The 25628-nt window shown below is 36.5% G+C and overlaps 1 protein-coding gene across 11 annotated transcripts in view; it reads left to right on the forward strand.

Moving 5' to 3' along the window:
• PTPRM (protein tyrosine phosphatase receptor type M) overlaps positions 1–25628 on the forward strand; it is a 713165-nt gene that overhangs the window by 265614 nt on the left and 421923 nt on the right. For all 11 annotated transcript variants that reach the window (XM_063451546.1, XM_063451547.1, XM_063451551.1 and 8 more), the window contains exon 7: positions 3721–4014. In XM_063451546.1, the coding sequence (XP_063307616.1) occupies positions 3721–4014 (294 nt within the window). The remainder of the gene's footprint in view (positions 1–3720; positions 4015–25628) is intronic.

Below are 25628 nucleotides of genomic sequence, written 5' to 3' on the forward strand. Positions count from 1 at the left end.
CCTCTATTCTCTTCATTGCTTATTTCCAGCTGTACCCTGGCATCAATCATTTTCATCCCATCAATCATCTCTTTTTTTGACACCATGAATGGAATTCAGAATCACGACATTCAAACAGAACGTGTTCGGCAACGTACAGCTTGGCTGGTTTATGATTAAATTACATTTTGGCACAAATTTGTCCGAATTGCAGTTCAGCCCAAAACAAATCTGTGTCTATAGACTACTATACAAGTTTACTTACTATGCCATAAACTTTGCCAATCTTGATTGGTAGATCTTTGTATACAACTGGAGCAGAGAGAGATGTCCTCCATCTTGTATCAGCTTATAGTGCTACTACACTGCCACCTAAAGGTAATATATGCATTGTCATGCCACCGACATAAACTTATATATAAACTTTTTAATGCTTTACAATAAATGTACTTGCAAATCAACTGTACAGTAAAAAACAAACAGATCTATTTAATAAAAAAATAAATGTTTGCCTATTTAAGTAAGCAAACACTATAAATACGATGTGAAATAGATGTATATTAGTGCACTGTTGAGAAATCTAGGCAGAGGAAAGAAATTCTAAAGTCTGCTGTCTGCGTCCCACAAAGTTGGTCAAATTACGTATGGGGCTTATACTAGAGGACAAAACCTAGGGCGAAGTAGGTAAGAGACCAGTGGGAAGGAAGAGAATTTATTGTTTATTAAAGTCCATAGTGGAGACCAAACTATAGGATACATTTCCTTGTGTGAAGGTTGAAATTGTGCAATGATTTACATCAGTAAGAATTTAATACCAAAAAATTAGTTTAATACCAAAAAACAGTGGAGTACTATAGAATCCATAAATTGCAATACTTATGCAAGTAGTATACAAAAAATAGACCAAACGCTCATTCGTCTTTTGTTTTTTGTCTTGACAGTCAGGTGTATATACCTTTAAGTAAAAATATATACAATCGTTTAAACCTTAAAACCTTAAAAAATTGTATACGATAATAAGGTGCTAATGTAACACTCGCATAGTCCAGAGCTAATGAACCTAGCTCTGATATGGAGAACATTTTGGTCCTTTTTGGGCAACCACTCCCCTCTACTATGTAGCAATTTTAAGGGGTGACTTTTTACTCCCAGAAATTCTCAGAATAAAGTAAATATGCAGAACAGTATAATACCACTTGAAAAAATCTATAGATTATATATGGATATATACTTAAGTACCATGTATATATATGTATGTATATATATATATATATATATATATATATATATATATATATATATATATTTAAACTGGTATTATACTATTCTACATATTTCCTTTATCCTGAGATATTCTGGAAGTAAATAAATTGTAGATTTATTTAAATAAATATCACTGTTTGCCATGATAAATAATCTATGTATAATTAAATATAATGCACATTACAATCAAACGGCTTTTTGCTTCTCTGAGTTCATAATTTTCACATCGCTTTGTTTGTTAGTTACAAGTATATTGAAAGAGCTCAAGAGACTACCCAATAAAATAAAACAAATTGTACCACGAGAACTAATTGGTGTATCGAGTAACCCTTTTGACCTTGCCCCTGACTTTGCATTTCGGTTCATCACAGCTAAATTAAGAGGGAAACTTGAAAGTAATTAACTTTTTTTCAGCTTGGGTACACAATTGCCTTAGGGTTCTCGATGAAGGCATTGTATCACGTCCTGGTTCAAGAAATCGCTTAATCGCTTAAATTGATGTTAAATGATTCTGAGTTTAGTCAGAAGTGTTTACAGCATTTGGCTCTTGCACAAAACATAAACTCAATCACTACAAAAACAATAGCCCTGTGCTAATAAGCATTCACTTTTGGGTTGATTGGGAACGATTGCTGAATACAGGTTTAGATGCCAGTTTTAGTCCATTGGAAGCAGCTGTAGAAGCATATAAAACGTCTGCTTAATGTCATAATGGCTTATTCAAATGTTTTTCTAACAATTTGAAGCACTTGTAAAAGATTGCATTCACCAAAAATCAATATATCCATTATTAAGCTATATTTTGTGTTTAGACTTTAATTCAACGTTTTTTTGTGTTTCATTTTTTTTCAATTACTTTGTTCTATTTTTTTTTTGTCAACTTTAATGTCTAGAGATTGTTTTTTTTTTTCTTTGTGCGACAGGTGCTCTGTAAACAAATGCTAAACGATAAAGATTGGCTTAAATAGAAAATGGTTAAAATGTTGCCCTCTTCTTTAATTATGGTCTCTATTTTTCATTCTATTTATTTCTGTTTTTGTAGTGTCTGTTCTATCTAGTATTTATTATGTTTGGGAACTAGCAAGCAACAAGTCCTGGATGAGAATTTGTTGTTTTTAATCACTTTATCAACAACTTATTTTTAGAGAAACTATTGAAGTGTTATTGTTTTTAGTACGAGGATAGAAAATAGCTGGTTAGCAATGTTGGGAACAATAAATCTATATTAATGTGTGAAAAGAAACAGATATGTTGGGGTTTTACTCACTAAAATCCAAACTGTAATGAACTGAAAGCTGAACGACAAACTTGAGGATAACGGAGTCAAGCTATCACTGCAGCCAAATTGTTCTTGATCAGCTATCTTGGACTACATTTTTTCTATTTCAAATTACTGCAGTTTATTGTTCAGAGCAGGGATAGGCAACCTTCGGCACTCCAGATGTTATGGACTACATCCCCCATAATGCTCTTACATTCATAACGCTGGCAAAGCATTGTGGGAGGTGTAGTCCAAAACATCTGGAGTGCCGAAGGTTGCCTATGCCTGGTTTAGAGAATAAACTTGTTTGTGTTCCAGAATTGTGAAATAGGACAGGTTCTTTGAAATGACAATAGTTGAAATTTTATTAATATCCCCCTGGAACAGGTTTACGTAAATGTTCTTTTTTAGACTATTGTTGGTTCTTAAGGTAAATTTAAAGGAACACTGTAGGTACCCGGACCACTTCATCTCATTGAAGTGGTGTGTGAGCTGTGTCCCTGTCCTCCTTAGTTCTGCAATGTAAAACATGACAGTTTTTGAGACAGACAGCCACTAGAAGCACTTCCTAATCTCTGCGTCCCTTAAACAACTCTTGATTTCCTCACGCTGTGCATGAGGGCATCCAGCATCATTAAAATCCACATAGGAAAGCATTGATTTAATGTTTTTCTATGGGGATGGCCTAATGCGCTTGTGGTGCTTGCCGCGCAAGTGCATTGGTCCCCCCATCAGATGACTTCAGAGGAGGCAGAGGGCCTACCCAGCACCGAGGGACATCAGTGCTGGAATCGCGTGTGTAAATAAGGGTTTTTAACCCTTTATGTGCCACACAGTGAAGGAGTGCAAGGGAGTGTGGGGCTGAGGGCACTCTAGTGTTAGGTATACAGATTTGTATTCCTAACACTGTAGAATCCATTTAAGCGCACTTGACGAAATGAAGGACTTTACTGTAACATGCATTTTACAGCATGTAATTTGAAAAAGGAGTATGCTGTGTTTTTCTCTATTCTGCAAAAATAGGTTTCACTGAATTCTTGGCTTGCAGAAGATTCTATACCTATCTGCTAGTATTTTAGGGATCAAAATATATTAAGGGAGAGGTTCCCCATTAAGAGAGGTAATTGTATAATTAAATTTTAAGTGGTAAAATACATTTCAACAATTAGAATGATTAGAATGCCTGACAACTAACAGACATGTCTTTCTTTTTACAGAACCTCCTGTTCCCATTGCTCCACCTCAGCTTTCATCTGTGGGAGCTACGTATATGTGGATACAGCTTAATGCAAATTCGATCAATGGAGACGGACCCATCATTCAGAGAGAGGTTGAGTATCGTACCACTAGCGGAAGCTGGTATGACATTCAACCAGTGGACTCTTCTAGTTATAAGATAGGACACCTGGATCCTGACACAGAATATGAAATAAGTGTCCTGTTAACCAGGCCAGGAGAAGGAGGGACTGGTTCTCCAGGTCCGGCATTGAGAACAAGGACTAAATGTGCTGGTAAGAAATCTAAAATTGTTTTATACACACGTTTATTCATTAAAGTCAGAGTTCAAAGAGAAATAAAAGTGAATTTCAATTTTAAGGTGAAACTAGCTGAACTAGAAAAATTCTCTAAGTCAACTGTGTTTCAAGTTCAGCTACTTTGGCCTTAAATGGACACTATAGTCACCACGTCATCTCATTGAAGTGGTTTGGGAGCAGTGTCCATCTCCCCTTAGCCTTGCAATGTAATATGAATATACTTTGTTTATATTGCAAGTTTAAGAAGGCATCTAGTGGCTGTTTACCAGTGTGTGCGGTGCTCGACGTGCATGCGCATTATTTACCCCCCATCATCTGACATCAGAGGAGCCCAAACCAATGCCAAGGTAAGTGTTTTAAGAGTTATTTGATCCTTTAATGGCAGGGCGGGCTTGGGGGCAGAGGGACACACTTTTTTATTCCTAACACTATAGTGTTGCTTTAAATTTGAAATTCACGTTGAAGTCTGTTTATTTATGTTTTCTAGTTCACTGTAAGTCAATAATTGGAGATAAAGTCTAATTACAGCTGGCCAAATGGTAACGAACATTTTTCATCTTGTCTTTTTTTTTTTCTTAATACTTTTAATATTTGAGCATGATGACCTTGGAGCCCTGCAGGGTTCTAACAAATGTAATCATACTGGAATCATATAAAGGAATAATTAATGTTAGCAGACATACCGTATTAAACATCTGCATAATGCACAGTATGCTAAGCAATCCAAAGACGTGTTATGTCCCGATTGTTATACGGCTGCCTTACGGGAAAAGAAGAGGAGGGAGGCAGATAAAAAAAATGCAAAGATGGCTTACAGGAAGACAGGAAGAACATGTACACATCGCTTAAATAAATTTATATCTGAAATCATCTCTGTTTTTAATCTCACTGGCAACTTGCAGATACTAGAATAAAAAACTGGCCAAAACATTTCCAACTCATCTACACTAATAATAATTAATAATAAAACCTATGATACAGCACATTATAGCACATGTGATATATTGCATACAATATCTTAATAATACATTATGCAGATTTAAAAGAAATGCTATTCTGTTTGACTCCTTGAGAGATGTATCTGATTGTAATGATAAAGACACATCTGTTTAATATATGTACGAAGGCCTTGTCACATGACAGGTCTATAGTCGCCATTTGGGCAGTCGGAATCCAGGACAAACCACCCCCATAACCTAACCCAATAATACACAGACACTAAGTAGTATGGGGAAATTTGTCCACAGCTTTATTAACCAATAATTATAATAATAATAATAATAATGATAATAATAATAATAATAATATCGATAATAAATTAACAGGTAAACATGGGTCATTGCCCCCCATACTCCGCCCCCTCGCATCCTGTTCCTTCGGCTACCATACAAAAGGCAATGACCCCCATATAATAACACATATACATAATTATAACATACACCAACTTTATATCAAAGTGCCAACCACCATTAACCACGGCAGGGGTATACCCGGATACCCCTGCCCCACCAGGTTCTGAGCCACCTCCAGGACTCGAAACCTCTCAACCACCGATGACCACAATCTGTTTATTCCACCTCACGTTCATCCAGGGGAGCCTATTTCCTCTCCTTCAGCTCCCCGTCCCGCCGCTGTGAAAGAAACGGGTTAAATAAACACAAAACAAACAAAGGGAGGGTGGGTGGGACAAACTCGACCAGGTAGGAAGTTAGAATGACTCACCTAAAATGGCTGCTCATTTAAATAGCCAATCCCACTTACCCATAATTCCAACCCACGCTTACTTCCTCCTAAGCCCGCCTCCTAACCCCTGTCAAGGCCTTTTTCCGCTTAGCTGCGCTCTAGCTACATGGGGCTACAGTAATTATTGTTTACCATAGATGCATTGATTTAAAGGTTATGTTATGTGGTTAATTGATAAATGGGAGGTATATAATAAGTGTATGTGATGAAATTGGGAATAAGTAGTGTAATAGGTTTACGGGACACACTGTAAGCAAATTCTGCTTATTTTTCTATTTGCATTTAAGAGATGTATAGGGCAATGTGTTACCTTGGTGGACAATTTGCTACACGTCTTGTGGTTTTAATGAAAGGGTTTGCTCACTAAAAAGGGAATTGCTAATTCAAAATAACTAAGCTGGAAAAATAACTGAGTTGAAGATTTTTTCCAGCTCAGTAATTCTGGTATATTGTTATTTGAAATCCTGCCATCATTTTTGTTGGAGATATCTGAGAGCTGTACAGGAGCTTTTTTGTGAGCACTATATCTCACAATCCTCTTCGTAAATAGTGCTTTATAATTCCCCACTGTTGTGCAGTAGTGACATGTAATTCAATAATTGTTGGTAACCTCTTAACCCCTTAAGGACCAAATTTCTGGAATAAAAGGGAATCATGACATGTCACACATGTCATGTGTCCTTAAGGGGTTAACTGTCCTGAATTCATTATCTCTTGACATTACACATAGTAGCACTGCCACTGATTGGCCGATCTGTTCCTAGCATCATCATCGATATCATCTTACTTCATCCAGTGAGAATCAGGGATAAGTGACTCCGACTCTCTCCACCAAATATTAACTACTCACCACCAGCAAAATAAATATTTTATTGTTTAAATAATGCTAATCAAAAAGATCCAGTAGTTCCACCAGAAATCTTAACTGAGGAGATTTTAGAGGAATGGACCTGAAAAAATGTAATAGCGAAACAAGTTTGCAAAATGTAGGACACTGTTGGCAAAACAGGATAATTTGCCCATAAGCCCTTTGAAGATGCATGTACATCATGGCTGACACAGTTCGCAACTCAGACCCATACACTCTGTCCTCTTCACTCCCGTTTAGATTATATATGTCACAATGTTGTGAGTTAGGTTGCTGACAAGTTATATGTCATGAAGGTACACATAGTGAATAAGTTGAATAGACGAGCCCTTCATGGGTTCATGATAGCAGGCACCTCTGCTTTTTCAATTTGCTGCTATTCCCATGATTCATTAAAACCAACGTTAATTTAAGAGCATTGAATGACCTGCAGATGAAAAAAAAACAGCTGGAATCATCAGATGAGATAGCATTAAACAGGAACTGTAGCTTAGAACCCAAATTCAGTGAGAGGGTTTCGCTGGCAACGTCAAAGCGTTATCATTATTGTACATTGTGTTCAGACCCATCTTAACAGTTTGAAAGAAACGTACCACGTCCATCTGGACATGGCTTATGAGGGAAAACAGTAGTAATGAGCCAATGTCAACCGAATGGAGCAAAAATAGCTTAATGTTGTGCTAAAATATGGAACACAAGATGCAGTAAAGCAATTTTGTTGTCAATAGTAACTCATCACAGGTTTTCACGGCTGATTAAAGCCAGTATTTGTTGTGTGTTGAATTCCTCCCCTTCCTGAATGTAGATAATCTTTATTCTGCTACTTGCCATGTTAATAACAGAGTACCAGTGCTTGAACATCTCCTCCCTTTACTACCTTCATTTTTACTCTCACGTAACATTGTTCTGTGTCGCCTATATAAGCTAAAAAATGAAATGCAAAGACAAAAACAAATATAAAATAATCAAGGTAAAGATGAAATAAAGGGTAAAGGTGGTGTTTACAGTCCTTTGTATTTCTGCTTAAAGGGACACTCTAGGCACCCAGACCACTTCTGCTCATTGGAGTGGTCTGGGTGCCAACTCCCACTACTCTTAACCCTGCAAGTGTAATTATTGCAGTTTTTTATAAACTGCAATAATTACCTTGCAGGGTTAACTCCACCTCTAGTGGCTGTCTATTAGACAGCCACTAGAGGGAACTTCCTGGTTTCTAGCACAGGAAACCTGTGCTAGAGCGTCGCTGGACGTCCTCACGCTGTGTGAGGACCTTCAGCGTCGCTCAAAACCCCATAGGAAAGCATTGAAATGATTTTTTAATGCTTTCCTATGGGGAGACGTAATGCGCATGCGCGTTAGGTCCCCTCGGCCGGTGGGCGAGATCCACCGGCCGACGCAATGGATAGGAGGAGCGTCGCGGAGGTGGAGACAGCGGTGAGGGACATCGCCGCTGCTTCAGGTAAGTCACTGAAGGGGTTTTTACCCCTTCAGTAACCGGGGATTGGGGGTGGGAGGGAGAGAGACCCTCCAGTGCCAGGAAAACTGATTGTTTTCCTGGCACTGGAGATTCCCTTTAAACATACTGTGGAGATAACGAGAAACAACCTACGTCTGCTGTATTCACAGGTAATAGGCGCCACCATATTTCTTAAATGATGTGTGTATGACATTCATTTTCCCATGATTCCCTGCACAGATATCCACAGTCATTGAATGCCAGTGTTGCATTTAATGTAAGTGCAAACTAGAAAGATAACAATGATTGGTATTGTCAAAGAAAAGGGAATGGGTAATTAAAAAAACTAAATTTTAGTAAGCAATTAGAATGTACCAAAAACAAATAACAAAAAAAAATGACAATTCGTAGGATTAATGCTCAATAAAATAAAATTCATCAATTGAAGATGGTAATCAGGTTGAAATGATTGGAAACTATACACAGTTGTCTTGCTAGTTCTTGACATTTTAGATTCCCAGTTCAGGGACTGCAATAAGAGCACTGATATGGTATACTGCAATCTCCAAAATAGGCACATTTTAATAAAAGAATGATAAATAACCTTTAATCCAGAAAGAAGATACAGAATTATTGTAGAAATACACTCTGCATGCTGCCCAGGCATTTCAGAATAATGGTCCATTATTTTCCATTTTATTGTGAAAGTCACCAATTTTCGAAAGCCCTGATCTTTCAAAGTGTAGGTTTGGAGTAAATCAAAGGGACACAAACCATTTCTGAAAAAAGTAATTTCAAACCTCAAAAACAAGTTCTGCTTTTAGAGGAAAATGTTACATTTAATAACACCATGAACAATTCGCAAATCTTTGTATTTTTTTAAATGACACACAACTGGTTCCCTAAGCTCCCTGTGGATTTAAAAATAGCGCATGTATGAAAACTGGTCTACAACAGCCTCTCATCAGTAGGGGAATAGGTTTCTACTCAGAGTATTCAAGCAATGCATATTTTGGAAGATCTTGATTGTTTCACTACTGGCTGAGCATCATGGGAAAAATGTCAACAACAGCTTGCATGGCAAATGTTAGTTATCACTGCCCCATGTAGATTTGGAGTATGTGCTTTTACAAATGGAGGGTATATGATCCTGAGTGAAATATATGTGACATTAGGCTTGGGTTTGGTTAATTGGCACTGAAAAGGACTAGATATGTCAATGTGACTACATTGTAGAGTATTCACCCATCAAGGGTACTTGACACGAACACCTACACCTTTTACATGAGTGTCTATATTAAAGGGTGGATAGATGTAAATGAGTAGGAGTTGACATATACACTGATCAGCCACAGCATTAAAACCACCGATAGGTGAAGTGAATAACATTGATTATATTGCTACAATGGTACCTGTCAAGGGATGCAAGTCAGTTCTTGACTTTCGTGTGTTGGAAGCAGGAAGTATGGGCAAGCGAACAGATCTGAGTGACTTTGAGGAGAGACAAATATTGATGTCAAGACGACTGGGTCAGAGCATCTCCAAAACGGCAAGCCTTGTGGTGTATTCCCTGTATGCAGTGGTGAGTACCTACCAAAAGTGGTGCATGGAGGGAGAACCAGTGACCTGATGGCAGGGTAATGGGCTCAGGGCTCATTGATGCACAAGGTGAACAAAGGCTTAGCTGTCTGGTCTGATCACACAAAATAGCTACTGTAGCTCAAATTGCTGAAAAACTTAAGCTGGCCATAATAGAAAGGTGGGGCTGCATAGCTACAGACTAGTCATAGTGCCCATAAAGACCCTTGTTCGCATCTAAACGTTCCTTCAATGGGGATGTGAGCATCAGAATTGGACAATAGAGCAATGGAAAAAAAGTAGTTTGGTCTGATGAATCACATTTTCTTTTAAATTAGGTTAGCTGGGTGCATGTGGGTCATTTGCCTGAAGAAGAGATGGCAGCAGGATGATGCAACATGCCACACTGCAAAAATTGTTCAGGAATGGTTTGAGGAATGTGACAAAGAGTACAAGGTGTTGCCTTGGCTTCCAAATTCCCTAGCTCTCAATCCAATTCAGCATATGTGGGATGAGCTGGAACAACATCTGATCCACTGAGGTCCCACCTCACAACTTGCAGCACTTAAACTTGCTTTACTATTTAGTGTGTTTAATTTACAAGTTCTCATATTCTACTCTGTTAATAGCTTACATAAGCCTCATGTGCGTGGTTGTGATTAAAGTTCAATTTGCAGAGCAGAGCATACTTAAACTCACTGTATTGTAACATCTGATTGAAAAAGAAACCATTTTTTATTATCAAGGCTGTGTCAGTCACAGCCAGCGGAGGTGTGGCTAAAGCTGCATAAAAAACAAAACAAAATGTGCTTTAATTCCTAAATGGCCGAGAACTGAGCGGTAAAACTGCAGGGACATGATCTATGCACTAATACTTATTCCATAGATAAAGTAGTATTTGTGCTTTGAGTGTCCCTATAATCTGGTAATATCTGTCAACTCACCTCAGCAGAATTGTCCTGAGGTTAACTTTTTGTGCTACAGCAAGTTTGACGTTTTCTGTATTGTCTGTCTGCTTCACAGAAACCAGGGAGAAAGACTTGGGCTGTGTGTACACATCAGGGCATATTTGTAATGCCTTTTGAAATACAGATGTTTGATTTAGCCAGACAATTGCATATAGTGTATGTGAACTTTGTATTAAAATTTGCATGGCATTCTTGGAATCTTTCTAAAAATACCAGAAGATTCCTCTCACAAGTACTCTGCAATTTTGTATTTGATATTTTTTATTTGGTTTTGCAACTACTGTAAATCATAAAATTATTTCATCCTCAATGCTAATTACTCTGGCCACGCTTTGAATACAAAACAAAATTAATTTTAAAAAAATGACTTAACTACATAGAACTAGGAGAATACTAATGCGAACTTTTGGGCACACAAACCCTTTCAATTAACAACGATCTAGTCTTGTTAACAATGTAACCATTAATATTTTCACTGAGGTTTGTTAGTTCAGGCCTGCACAGAATTATTCCCTCTACTCAAGGTCTTACCTGAGCCCCAGCAGATAAATGAGTTTCTCTGCCAGTGGGGGAACACTGAGAGAGCAGAGGGAATATGCGTAGGATGTTACGTTCATTTTGAATTGCATTGCAAAACCCAGCCCGTGTATGCAAACAAAACTTTAAAGAATCACATAAACACATCTTAAATAGTTTAAAAGCAATGTTCAAGAGACAAATTTTAAGTACAATATACAAACAATAGGTATTGATATATTAAAAAAAAAAAAATGTTTGCAATGGTGTCACAACTAACTAATCTGTATTGTCAGTAATCCAAATTCACAGTGTTCACTAAACAGACATAAGGTTTACAAGGATTAAAATACTACCTGATTTGTTACCAAAGAATACTAATGTTGTTGTCCATAAGAATAAATATATAGAAACATGGCTTGCTTTGTTTACATGCTATATGAATTAGATAGAGAGACAGATAGACGTATATATAATCACCCCCAACAATCTATACTAGTAATATAACATAAAATTCTCAATAAAAAATTTTTTTCCATAACAAAGAAACATATTTTTTGCATTTAATGTCAAGAAACTCATTACTATTTGGTGATGTAGAGTTGTTGCATCTTTAATTGGTGGTTTGGAGCCTTTAAACGACACACTAATCGCTAACTAATGGGGTTAGTGGCTGCTGATAAACTAATGACAAACCAATTAGAGAAGGTAGGAGTAAAATGCTGCCATTCTCCAATGTGCTCCTTTCAATTAACAACAGGAGTCGATTTTAAAGAAAGAGCCGCTGCACCTGTTTAATGACAGTGATAATTGTAAGCTACAGCCCTGGAAATTGCAAGGCCTGGCAAACCTCTTTCAGATTCCAAGCAGCAGAGTCAGATGTTCAGTTGTACATGTTACGCAACTGCACAAAGTTTAACCCATTCCTGGAAATGATGCTGTGCGTCTGTCATCCAATCAGACTCCCAATTTAAGAAATAAGCCTACGGACAGTGCATTCTGGGAAAGAACCAATTGATGGTATTTCCTATGCTTCTCTAATTAGAAAAACCCTACTGTATCACTGCATTTCATCAGCACTCCATAGAGGAATCTTTTTGCAAAAACGTCTCTTTAAAGGGACGTACATCACTTGATAGTTGGTTTTTTTTTGTTGTTTTTTTAAACCATCAAGCAAACACTTTTAAACATGTATACAAACCAAAATTAAGCAAGACAAACTTAGGGTTTATTTAGCCTCTCCCCCTCCTTTTTACCCACCAGGCGCAGTTTCAGATGATTCCACAAGAATTAGGGCATCATTGTGTTGCTGGAGAGAGAAACCTAACATCGAGCCTGCTCTGCCTCAACCACAGTGATCAGACTCCCTATATATATATACACCCAATTACTATGGCATTAAAGCATACCTGTACTGAAATTATTGTATATGCTCTTTTCAAAGAGTATAACATGTCATCTATACATTTATGCTCGAGGTTGGGAGAAAAGCCTATTTAAAAATAGAATTTTCTTCTAGCTGTCAGTCATCTTTTTCTAAGTTTCTAAATTTTTCCGCCACTATAAATTTAGTGGTCATCTGACGAGGAAATTACTGAGACAAAACTGGTGGAATTTACTATGAAGAAAACTGTGACTTCACTTTTTGTTTTAAATGTTTTTTATTTTTGTGAGCATAGCATAAAGTCAAGTACTTTACATTTATGACAATTGGTATGCGTTTGCCTACGCAGAGGCTTAGCTCAGATGTGGAAAAGCGTTGTACAACAGTAAGCTGTCAAATGCAACAAGTCAAATCAACGGTTTCAATATAGCGGTAACAAAGTGAGCTCTTTACAGTTAACAATTATAAATTGGCTGGTAATAGTGCTGTGAAAATTAGTATTATAAGCTCCCTGAGCAAAGATTAGACGAGAGCATGTGTTCTCTCAACCCTGCCAAGTGGGCTACACTAGCAGAGTCAGGTATATGCATTAACCCCTTAACGACCGCTGACGGTTCAGGACCGTCAGCGGTAAAACGTGCGTTTGGACCGCTGACGGTCCTGAACCGTCATAACGGTTTTGGGCTACTTACCTGATCGCCGTCGGTCCCATGGCGGCGATCAGTGCTCCACCCGGTCCAGGGGGGTTGCCTGTCTGCCCAGGCAGTCCCCCTTCGGCAGATCAGGACCCCACGGCCATGTGATCACTCGATCACATGACCGCAATAGGTGTCCATGTGTCTGCCTGCAGGGGGACTGTCTGTGCTGACAGGCAGTCTCCCTGCAAGTGAAAAATCCAAAATAAAGTGTAAAAAAAAAATCTGTGTAAAAAAAAAAAAAAATATGTGTATATATATGCTATATATACATGTATTATATCTATATATACCTATATATAATATATGTATATATATCATATATATAATGTCACACTAAGTGTATTTTTATATTTATATATACGTATATAATTATAAAAATACACTTATATTTAAATTACACACGAATATATACAATATATATAATAACTATATATATGGTATATACATATTATTATAAAATACAAATAATATGTTAATAAAAATAAATAACAAAAAATAAAAATAATTTTTAATAATTAAAAAAAAATTATATATATATATTCAGTTTTATTCTAACAGTATTTTGATATTGATATATATATATTTATATCAAAATATACTTAGAATGTAATGATATATATATATCTATGTATAAATAAATAAATAAAAATAATACGAAATATACATATGTCCACATACATAATTACATAAATAATTTCATAAATATACACGTAGACGTCAAATATATAAATATGTATATATATTAAAATTCTACGTGCATATTTATGTAATATTTTTACCTAATTAAGTAATTTTAATGATTGCAATTTGAGGGACCTGCCTGCCAACCCAGGCCAAAAGTACAGATAATTTAATTTGCTAGCACTGTGTTTAACCCTGTAACTTTCTATGACACCCTAAATCCTGTACATGGGGGTACTGTTTTACTCGGGAGACTTCGCTGAACACAAATATTAGTGTTTCAAAACAGTAAAACATATCACAGCGATGATATTGTCAGTGAAAGTGAAGTTTTTTGCATTTTTCACACACAAACAGCTCTTTCACTGAGGATATTATTGCTGTGATATATTTTACTGTTCTGATACACTAATATTTGTGTTCAGCGAAGTCTCCTGAGTATAACAGTACCCCACATGTAGAGGTTTTATAGTGTTTGTGAAAGTTACAGGGTCAAATATAAGGCTTGATTTTACTTTTTTTTTTTTATTGAAATTTGTCAGATTGGTTAGGTTGCCTTTGAGAGCGTATGGTAGCCAAGGAATGAGAATTAGCCCCATGATGGCATACCATTTGCGAAAGAAGACAACCCAAGGTATTGCAAATGGGGTATGTTCAGCTTTTTTTAGTAGCCACTTAGTCACAAACACCGGCCAAAGTTAGCGTTTTTTGCATTTTTAACACACAAACAAATATAAATGCTAACTTTGGCCAGTGTTTGTGACTAGGTGGCTACTAAAAAAAACTGGACATACCCCATTTTGAATACCCTGGGTTGTCTACTTTAAAAAATATGTACATGTTAGGTGTGTTTCGGGGATTTATGACAGATAACGGTGTAACAATGTCACTATTGATACATTTAAAATATATATATATTGAAACAGCAATTTCCTACTTGTATTTATAGGCCTATAACTTGCAAAAAAAAGCAATAAAGCATGTAAACACTGGGTGTTTTTAAACTCGGGACAAAATTTTGAATCTATTTAGCAGTTTTTTTCATTAGCTTTTGTAGATAAGTAAAAGATTTTTCAAGTAAAAGTCCAAAAACATGTTTTTTTTTTTATTTTTCACCATATTTTATTATTTTTTTTAAATACAATATATGACATAATATATATACTGGTATGTAAAGAAAGCCCTTCTTGTCGTGAAAAAAACAGTATATAACTTGTATGGGAACCGTAAATGAGAGAGCGGAAAATTACAGCTAAACACAAACACCACAAAAGTGTTAAAACTGCTCTGGTCCTTAACGTACAAACATCGCAAAAACAGGCCGGTCCTGAAGGGGTTAAGATACTTTCACATGCATAAGAATTATATAAGTGCTCAATATAAACAAAATAAATAACGTTATCGATTTCAGTGTTCTCCTTAGTTCAGTGGTATTTTATGTATCTTTCCCCTTATTTTTCCTCCCCCCCCCCTCGTGTTTGAGTTTGTAAGTATGGGGTCCCATGTTAGCTGCCGTGCTTAGACACTACCACTATTTTAATTATATAGGCTTGAAAGGAAAATCCTAATAATAAGGCTCTGTGCATTGTAGTAAGTCAGACATGTAAAACTTAAAGGGACACTATAGTCACCTGAACAACTTTAGCTTAATGAAGCAGTTTTGGTGTATAGAACATGCCCCTGCAGCCTCACTGCTCAATCCTCTGCCATTTAGGAGTTAAATACCTTTGTTTATGAACCCTAGTCACACCTCCCTGCATCTGACATGCATAGCCTTCCATAAACACTTCCTGTAAAGAGAGCCCTATTTAGGCTTTCTTTATTGCAAATTCTGTTTAATTAAGATTTTCTTATCCCCTGCTATGTTAATAGCTTGCTAGACCCTGCAAGAGCCTCATGTATGTGATTAAAGTTCAATTTAGAGATTGAGATACAATTATTTAAGGTAAATTACATCTGTTTGAAAGTGAAACCAGTTTTTTTTTTCATGCAGGCTCTGTCAATCATAGTGAAGGGAGGTGTGGCTAGGGCTGCATAAACAGAAACAAAGTGATTAAACTCCTAAATGACAGTGAATTGAGCAGTGAAATTGCAGGGGAATGATCTAGACACTAAAACTGCTTTATTTAGCTAAAGTAATTTAGCTGACTATAGTGTTCCTTTAAGGTTACCTTGGGAGTTGTGTATCATTATGCAGGGAAGCGCTTGCGGTTATACCTAAAATATGCATTGTCTACTAGAGTATTAAATTAAAGCGAGCCCGACATCACAAGTTAGTTTATCATATGGGGCAGATTAGGATGAAAGAGGTACATATTAGTTACATTACCTCCGTGTGTGAATGTGAAAGAATGCGTACGTTATAATGAAGAACCTTAACTGATGTGAATAGCATTTTGTGCGTATCATATATGGACGCCAGGCATGGGTTGGCTGGTAAACGTAGCGCGTGCCTTAAAATATACCAAATATGGGGTGCAGGTAACCTAATAGTTTGCTGTTAATTGTGTGCCTGTGATTAATAGTCGGATGCTGCTTTGGCTAAACATAGGTTCTAGGTGTTTTAAACACAACATATACGCCATTTGTCAAGTATCATAAGGCTAAGCGGGCAAATTCCGATGACTGCATGGATGTGGTTTGGTCTGAAAAACAAAATTATATCAATATATCGTTACGTTAAGCTTATCTGTGATAATTCTTGGCTATTGGAATTATAACAGCCCCTAATAAGCTTTAAAATAAGTAGTCTAGAAAACTTGATATATAACAAATGAAAGATTAAAGCAGTATGGGAGCAATGCTAGTCTCAATAGCCGTCCGAGGGAGGCCACCCATGGCTCAGCTGTAGTACATCCCTTGGGTCTCCGAGCCTCCATCTGTCTTCTCCAGACAGACTCCAGCTAACCGACTTGGCCCCTCATGGCGCCGTGGGCACTCAGGAGCAGAAACTATCCACTTGACCCCCCCCCACCTAGAGTCCATGGGCTGTTCGCCCCCTGCACCTCCCCAACAGCACTTACGTCCCTGTGAAGCACGTGCCCCCATGTCTCTCCTGGTGCCGGCTACATACTTGGGACTGGTGCACATCATTCACGGGCACCGGTCCGCCGGAAGGGCCACGCAAACCCGCCCCACAGGGCTCACGGCATTCAAACAAGGCTCTCCAGGGACCCCTTAAACTCAAAGGCCAGGGCACTCACTTTTCCGGCGGGCGGGCAAACAGTGTGGATGATCCGTCCGGCACTCAGCATTGCCCAAGTCTGCACGAGCCGTCCAACTCAGCCCCTCACGGTGAATAGTCTTCACTGCTGCCCCATCTCCAATCATTCAAGGGTGTAGTTAGGTGTTCCAATAGCGGGGATGAGGGTGAGGTATCTCTTCTGATTAAGTCCTCCACCTCCTTGGTCCCATTCGCTGGTGCCAGCGTGAATGTAGCAGTCAGGCTCGTGATAAGTACCGGGCCAGCAACGTGGGCAGTGAATGTCTCTGTGTTCCAATGGTAATTTTCAGGCGGGCCACATTTCGGCAGCCTTTGCCTGTACAGGTGAGCAGCGTGGTCTGCGCGCGAGGACTCCCGTCTCGGAGTGTATCATCTCCCCGAGGCTGGAGCGGGGCCGCCTCTTATGCCAGCGTGGTCCTCCATGGAAGCTAAGGTGTCTGGTATGCTTTCTCCCCGGTCAGGCAACCGATTGCCGTAGCTCACTCAGAGGTTGGCTATGTCTAGGCTTATGATGGCGAGTTGACCGAATTGATCAGTAATCGTGCTCCTGGTTCATATATAGTCTCTATCTGGTACCAATTTGAAGCTTGGATGATTTTCCATAACTTTATGTGAAATAATCAGGGTTTGGGGCAGTCTGCATATGAGTTTAAAGCCATTTTCTGGTACTCAGGCCCGGAGTCATTGTGCTCTGCTTCCATTCAACTTGGCAGCCCGGCCCAGCCCCGCCCCCCCCCCAACTTTACTTTTTGTAAAATGAAAAAAAGAGGACACACTCTTCAGACATAGGGGTCTGTAGTGTCCCTTTAATAAGTATGATCAAAATAATGACAGACTTTAGCTGCCTCTTTTAAGAAACTTGTATTAATAACGTACCTTCATAACAATCACAAGTCTGAACATTCTTGAAATAATTATCAATCTGTCACTGCTTTAAATAAAGTTATATAATGCCAAAAAGTTTCTCAGATATTTGAATATATGTTATAAAGCCTGGTAATTCACATGATCAGTCAAAATACAGCTCCATTTAAAGTGAGTTCTCCTATTTCCTCCAGGGATATTTTAACACTATATATACTCAAATTATCTGGTTTCGTATTCCTATTGACATTGAATATAACTGGATTTAGCATAATGAACACAACTGCCCATGATATCACTCTCACCCTGTACGCATCTGTCTGCCGTAATAAATCACACCAAGTGCCTGCATAATTTTAGGAATGACCTTCAGTCTACTCATCTCCTGTACCACAAATACAAGGGCTGTGTGGCATTTTTCATTATACTCTTTAGACACTCTGCCAGCGTGTACATCACCAACACTTGGACGTGAGCCAAACAGGAAAGAGGAAAATATTGGTCCTGCAATCAATCCTCAACTTGAAGAATCAATATCTCCTTGCCCTGAAGACACAGTCATGCAGATAGTCACTCTGCTACTGGAATAGAGAAAAGCCATGCAAGATAAATGAGGATAGATGGCCTTTTTTAGGGTTAGCTATTGCTTTCATTTAGATCCTTTAAATAAAAGAGATAACTTTAGCTACAAGTCACGTTTCAATCTACACTTTTAAAAATAAAATGTATTAAATGATGAGCAGAGGTTATTTTTTTCATCTTTTGTCAAGAAAAATAAAGTTTTTTTTAAAGAAATAAAAATAAATTTTTAGACAGTTGTTTTAAAAAAAATACACATTCATAATATATTAATAATCAATTTTAAGAACAATAATAATAGTTTATATAACAAAACTTTTTATCACAATAATAGTATCTAGAAATAATCACCACCAGTAAACATTCAAACAGCTGCATCCTAATAACATTTATCACCTTCATATTATCTGTTTTTCACAGAAATTGTGCATTAAAGGTCAATATATATATTTATTTTAAATAGAACAAATTCATATTCATTAAACCGAGAATTGCAGAGAAATGGCCACATGTCTAACACGTGGTGTAACATCAAAAACAAAACTAAGATATACCTAAAATACAAAATTCGAGAAATCAACTCATATCTCTAAATTTCAAGGTTACACTCAGACAGTTAAGGCTGATCGATGTGATGTAGATTCCGGAAATTCAGCGTTGTTAAGTATTAGGAAGACCCATGTAAACCGATTTAAAATATAGTGCAACACTGTGATGTAAAATACACATTAATTAGTTATACTTACAGGAAAATAGTGAATAAAAAGCCCATCAGTCAAGTCCTGTGGTCCCCAGTCCTGGTCCTTAAGATTGTTGTACAAAAACAGCAGGAATCGTCACAGGTTCAATACTAAATTTGGCCAGTGTAAATAAAAAATAAAAAACAACACAAAAATACAGTAAAGTAATTGCAAAGTAAATGATAAGCCCTAGGCTTTTTTCAATCACTTTACTGTATTTTTGTGTTGTTTTATTTTTTATTTACACTGGCCAAATTTAGTATTGAACCTGTGACGATTCCTGCTGTTTTTGTATAACAATCTTAAGGACCAGGACTGGGGACCACAGGACTTTACTGATGGGCTTTTTATTCACTATTTTCCTCTTAGTGTAACTAATTAAAGCGTGTTTGATATTTTACATTACAGTGTTGCACTATATTTTAATTCTGTTTAACATGGGTCTTCCTAATACTTGACAATGCTGAATTTCCGGAATCTACATCACATTGGTGAACCTTAATTGTCCAAAATTTGTGAGTATAACCTTGATATTTGGAGATTTTAAGTGTTTTTACTATATTACCCTTTTAGTTGCTTTTCTCGAAATTTGTATTTTTGGTATATCTTACTTTTGTTTTTACTGTTTGAGTATTAAGAGGAATCCTTTGTTATACCTAACCTGGAAGGGTAAATACCTTTTCAATTTGATTGTGACTATACTGCACCTTGTGAGGTTTGTACTTTGGTTTCAACGTGGTGTCACATCACTGATCACGCAGCACACTATTTAAAAACATTTTCTTCTTCTGAAAAAACAGACAGATTATACAGTACTATATAATAATCACTAAATACCTAATCGCACTAAATAACGAAAATAACTAGATTATTTTTTTAATGGAGTGACTAATCTCCTCACTGTAACGCCTACAACTTTTCTTTCAATGGTAATAAGTAAATCAAAATGATATATTTCATAATGCATTAGACTGATTGCAAGATATGTGTTGGATCTAAATAAAATAATCTTTTTACTTTGTTTTTGCTCTTTAAACCAAATTAGCATTATAAAGGACAGATCCATAGTTCACTTCCATGGCAAGCAATAATTAATGTACTAATCTCCCACATTAAAACTTTCCAACACTTACGAGTATAATTTAAAAGGATTATGAAAAATGTAAACACAGTTTGCAGGTGGTCCTTGATGGATTAGCGTACTAGACTCTATATGAAAATGCATGTAAGTATATTAACTGACTAATGCCTTGCCTGTTAACCTGCAATATTACAAAGTTGGTTATGTTTAGTAGAACAGAAATGGACTATTTCAAAATCTCACTCCAGTTATTTTACAAATTACTCACTTTCCCCATCTCTCCCCCGTATATAGAAAGTTACTACATAATGGTGAATTGTGTTCATTACGTGTCTGCTAGCCCCAAGACTGCACCATTTGTTATAACACACATCTTTATTGTGTATCTTTTATACTTTCAAATAATATAACCTAATTTATTAAAATGTATTTTGGCATGTTAATTAAGAGAACCCTCTAGGGTTAGAAATACGAACATGTATTCATAATATTACAGTGTTCTGCTCGCTGTTTATGCGGCGCCCTCTTAAGGAGTAAGAAAGGGACTTGCTTACATTATCTACCGCGATGCTCTTTCTGTTGCAGGCCTTGCCTCCTTGCCGGAGATCAGGGGTCTTCAAACTCCGGCCCCCCAGATGTTGCCGAACTACAACTCCCATGACTCTCTGGTTATCTATGTAATTCAAAGAATCATGGGAGTTGTAGTTCAGAAACATCTGGGGGGGGCTGGAGTTTGAGGACCCATGCCGGAGATCATCAATCTTGATGATCTCAGCCAATCTAGTGTGTTCGTATAGGAAATCGGTAAGATGCTGGTGCACTTGTGCGACAAAACGCCTCCTTGTGCCAATCAAATGGTCTCTATGAGTTAAACCTGGCTATTTTGGCAAAAACACCTCTAGTGGCTGTCAGTATGACAGTCACTAGAGCTTTTTTAACCCTGTAATGTAAAATGTGACAATCCTGCAGAACTTCATTGAGATGATTTAGGTGCCTATAGCACCCCTTTAAAATGTAGTTTTGCAAACTAGAATACAAGTTATATTAACAATTTATTAACCATTCTGTCTATGTTTTGTAAGCTTGATTTGTTTGTTTGTTTTGTTTTCATCTTGTTTTGGTACTAGTGGCTCAAAGTAATCCTTGGAAAACAAACACTAAAACTATTTTAACTGCAAACCAATTCAGCCCCTTCTATTAAAATACATAATTTCATTCAGAGTAATAGGCTTATTTAATTTGGTCCTTATTTTCTCATTTTCATTAGCTTGTTCTATATTATTTTATTCATGAATCAATTAAACAAATCAGACTTTCATCAACGAGCATAAATGTTCTGAAAAAGTCTTAATAGATTATTGATTTCTTTAGCATTCTTAGAATAAAACATGGTCTTGTCATTAACAGCTTAGGTGCCAGGAGAAGATAGAAGAAGAATAACACAGAAATATGGTAATTAATATACTTCTAAAGTGTACAACTAGGGTACGTGCCATTGCATGGTATTAGAGAGTTCATAAAGAAGATCCAACGGTTGACTATTCCTATTTGTGCTACCAAGTTGTAAAAACGTTGGACTGCCAGTATCCTAAAATTTTAATTAGATTTACACTTGTCTTTTTTGTTATATTCTTGGGTTCTCTAGATCGTTTCAGGTGTTTGTTCAGACATTTAAATAAAAATAAATGGATCCCTTTATATGGGTGATGTTTCAAATTTCTACTAATAATATTAATAACATAGAATAAAGGAATAATTGCATTGGAAACCAATACATTCATCAATAGGATGCTGTTGCTTTCCATAGTAATTGTTGTTCTTTAAGAACCATGCATCAATTTTGAATAATCAGTACGTCTGATCTGATGTAGCTAGCTTTATCGTCTATCCACCTCTTGTGGTCCACTTGTATTTAACAAGTATTCTGCAAAGCCACACCGTTCAGAAAATGTTACTGTCTACAATGAAATCTGCAAGATGAAAAATGCTTTTGTGAAAAAAATGAGAGTTTAAACATTCAAGATACCTTCTAAAGATCTATATGTACTACTAGATGATGCATTGGTAATACAGATAAACATTCAAGCAATGTCACACTTTTTTTTTTATTTATAGTATACACATCCACATAAATGCATTGGTTGTATAAATATGACTCCAGATGCTATATATTTATTTTTTATTTTTTATTGCACAGTATATCACTGAAATATATTTTCCCAAAGATGCAACTGTATGGAAGTGTGAAAATGCATAAACATATATTAGAAACTAAAAAAGCCAATTACTGGCTTTTTAAAAACAAACAAAACATATATAGTTCTAAAAAAAGTTTTATGAAAATTACAGAGAAATATATCATATGAAATTAATAAAGAAAATATTGTAGGATTAACTTGGCGGACCCATCACAAATCCAATATATAACAGTATGTAATCAGCAAAGGAAAGCGTGAAACAATATAAAGAACATGTTTCTTCCGTCTCTTCCTTTTTTTCTCTTCTTTTTTAGGTTGATGGCCTGAATTTGTTATAATTGTAAAATATTTGTTTTTGTTTTTGTGAATCTAACTTGTGTTCCCACCAGTTTACTACTTGTATGCTTTCCTAAATAAAGAATTCATACGTTTTTATTTTTTTTTCCAATAAAAACATATGAATTCTGTAATGTACTTGTGGAAAACATGTTCTAAGCTACCAGTTATATAACTAATAACATTAATGGATGTTTTTTTGCCAGACGTTCCACATACAAAGGAGGCTTTGAGCTAAGTTCATGTCTAAATAGTGAACGTTTTCTGGGAAGTAATGCCAAGCTCGCTAGAACATTGGATCATTTTAATAAACTATCTCTGTCTTTTTCTTTATTGTTCTAGTCTTTCCAGTCCTGACTATTTACATCACATTTATTATGCACAGGTACACAGGTATACCGTGAAACTCTCTCACGCAGATAGTAAAAGCTACAGAGTCTATAGTCTGTTCTAAGACAAATTGTATGGACATGTGTAATGTTTCCTTATATTGGCTCCTTTTTAATGCTGACATATCGGCCAAACTGTTTCAATGTATGGAAATATATATAAAAGTATAAAACAAGTCTATATTTTCAAATATAATGATTGAACTGTGTTATCCCGCGTATTATACTACATTTCCAATAGCTCTCTTTCAGTTGAGTTATGGGACGTGTAGTCAAACCACAGTTGGAGGTCCAAGCATAGTGTACCAAACATTTTAATTAAAAGTGTATAACTTATTGAGATTTATCATTTCAGTATTAATGTGATGTGATTGTGAACAGAGAATTTTGTTTTTATATAAAAAGCAAGGTACGAATATAGAAATACAGAATCTGACTTCAGTTAGAACCTGCTGGTCTATCAATTCTAACCTTTTGTACAAATTTGTTTTTATTACCCAAGTGTCCCTCCGAACCGTCTTATGTACATCTCAAGTATTCTTGAGTTCTTTCCTCGGTGTTGAAGACACAGCATGATTCAAAGAGATGCTTTAGCTGCCTATTTCCCAAAATAACAGCACACACTGTAATTACAAGTGACATTTTATAAATGCAGTGTCTCCTGGTCATTGTTTTTCTGCTGCCCATCTTCTTGTTCTGCTTTTCATAGGTAATTAAATATCTCCAAGTGTAAAGCTACCATGAATGATTTCAGCAGACACCAAACAGTGAAAAGTTTGATCATTTCTTCCTGTAGTGTTTAATTTTATAGAATGACCTTCTGGTTTATTATAATTGGCATGTTTGACCATGCGAATGACAAAAAAATTCTATTCAGTGACCTATGCTTCATTAGCAATGCAGCATGATGACAACTGTTTAAAATGGCACTACAATTAAAGTTCCATTATAAAGCGGGCGCCTATTTCTTGACAAATGAAATGCTCAATTGTTTAGAGGCACATTTTACAGAAATAGAGAATAACAGAGCTATAATTTCTTTTGCAAGTTTCTTAACTTGGGTGCCTTTCAGAGAAACGCTTAGCTTTCAACGAGGTTTCAACATTTTAGAACATCCCTCTAATTCCCATGTAGGGTGAAATCAAAGGCCATTTAGAAAGACAGCATTTCTTGTTAATTTGCGATGTATACATTCAGTTTGTGCATTTTATTACATGGTTATCTCTGCAGTAGATTGTGAATTTGGGGGAATTTTTCAAAGTGTCGTCAATGCTTTTTTGGGAGTTTTGCCATCACTATTTCCATCAAGAGTATTTTGATTTCACTTATATATTTTTCCATCACAGTAGATTTGGCAGTCTTTTCAAAAATTAGAAAAATAAATAAAGGTGGCATATAAGCAGATAAAAACTAACACTTTTTAGACCATTACTGAATAATTGAATAAATATGAACAGGGTAGACACCAAAATGAATGCACAGTTGTCAGAACATTCTGATATTCCTAATTGATATTCCTAAAAGGTTATATGACTGTTTCATTATAGAGATACAACTTACCTGTGTAACCTACAACCAGTGGCTGAAATAACACATAGAGGGTCCTGGTGTAAGATGTTTTTTTATCTAGTCCCATCCCAAGGGTGGCTGTCACAAGTCCCACAATGCTTTGCCAGCTGTCAGTCTACTATTTGCCCATCATTGCAGGGTTGTATTTAGCAGAAGTGTTTTTTGTGTTTGAATGTGAACTTGTTTTTGTATAAAATGTGTAGTGATTGCTTCTTCTTACTTCTTCTTACGTCTTCTTGCACTTGAATTTAGGGGTGTGTTTGTAGGTAGCGCTTGCATTTGAATGCAGGTGTAAATTTGTATGTAGTGTTGTTTTTTTCAATGCTGGGGTGTACCTTTATATAATGTTTGTGTTTTATTGCAAAGGTGTGTTTGTATGTAGTGTTGATGTTTGAGTGCAGAGGTGTGTTTGTGTGTAGTGTTGACATTTGAATGCTGAGATGTATGCACATATGCACATATACTGCTACACACACACACACATATACACATTGACACACATACAGATACACATTCAGATGCACAGACACACAGATGCACACATGCACTTACACAGATACATGAATGCATCTTTTAATTTGATAGATATAGAGAAATTGGGTTCCGAGGTAAAAGGAGGATAATTTGCCAGGCACTTAATGTTAATATCTTCCTAGTTATTGTTACTGCGTGTTCTATGTGCTTATCTTGCTACAATCTTGCCTTTATGTGAAGTTCTT

This window comes from Pelobates fuscus, chromosome 4, assembly GCF_036172605.1.
Source record: "Pelobates fuscus isolate aPelFus1 chromosome 4, aPelFus1.pri, whole genome shotgun sequence".
NCBI classification, from domain to species: domain Eukaryota; kingdom Metazoa; phylum Chordata; class Amphibia; order Anura; family Pelobatidae; genus Pelobates; species Pelobates fuscus.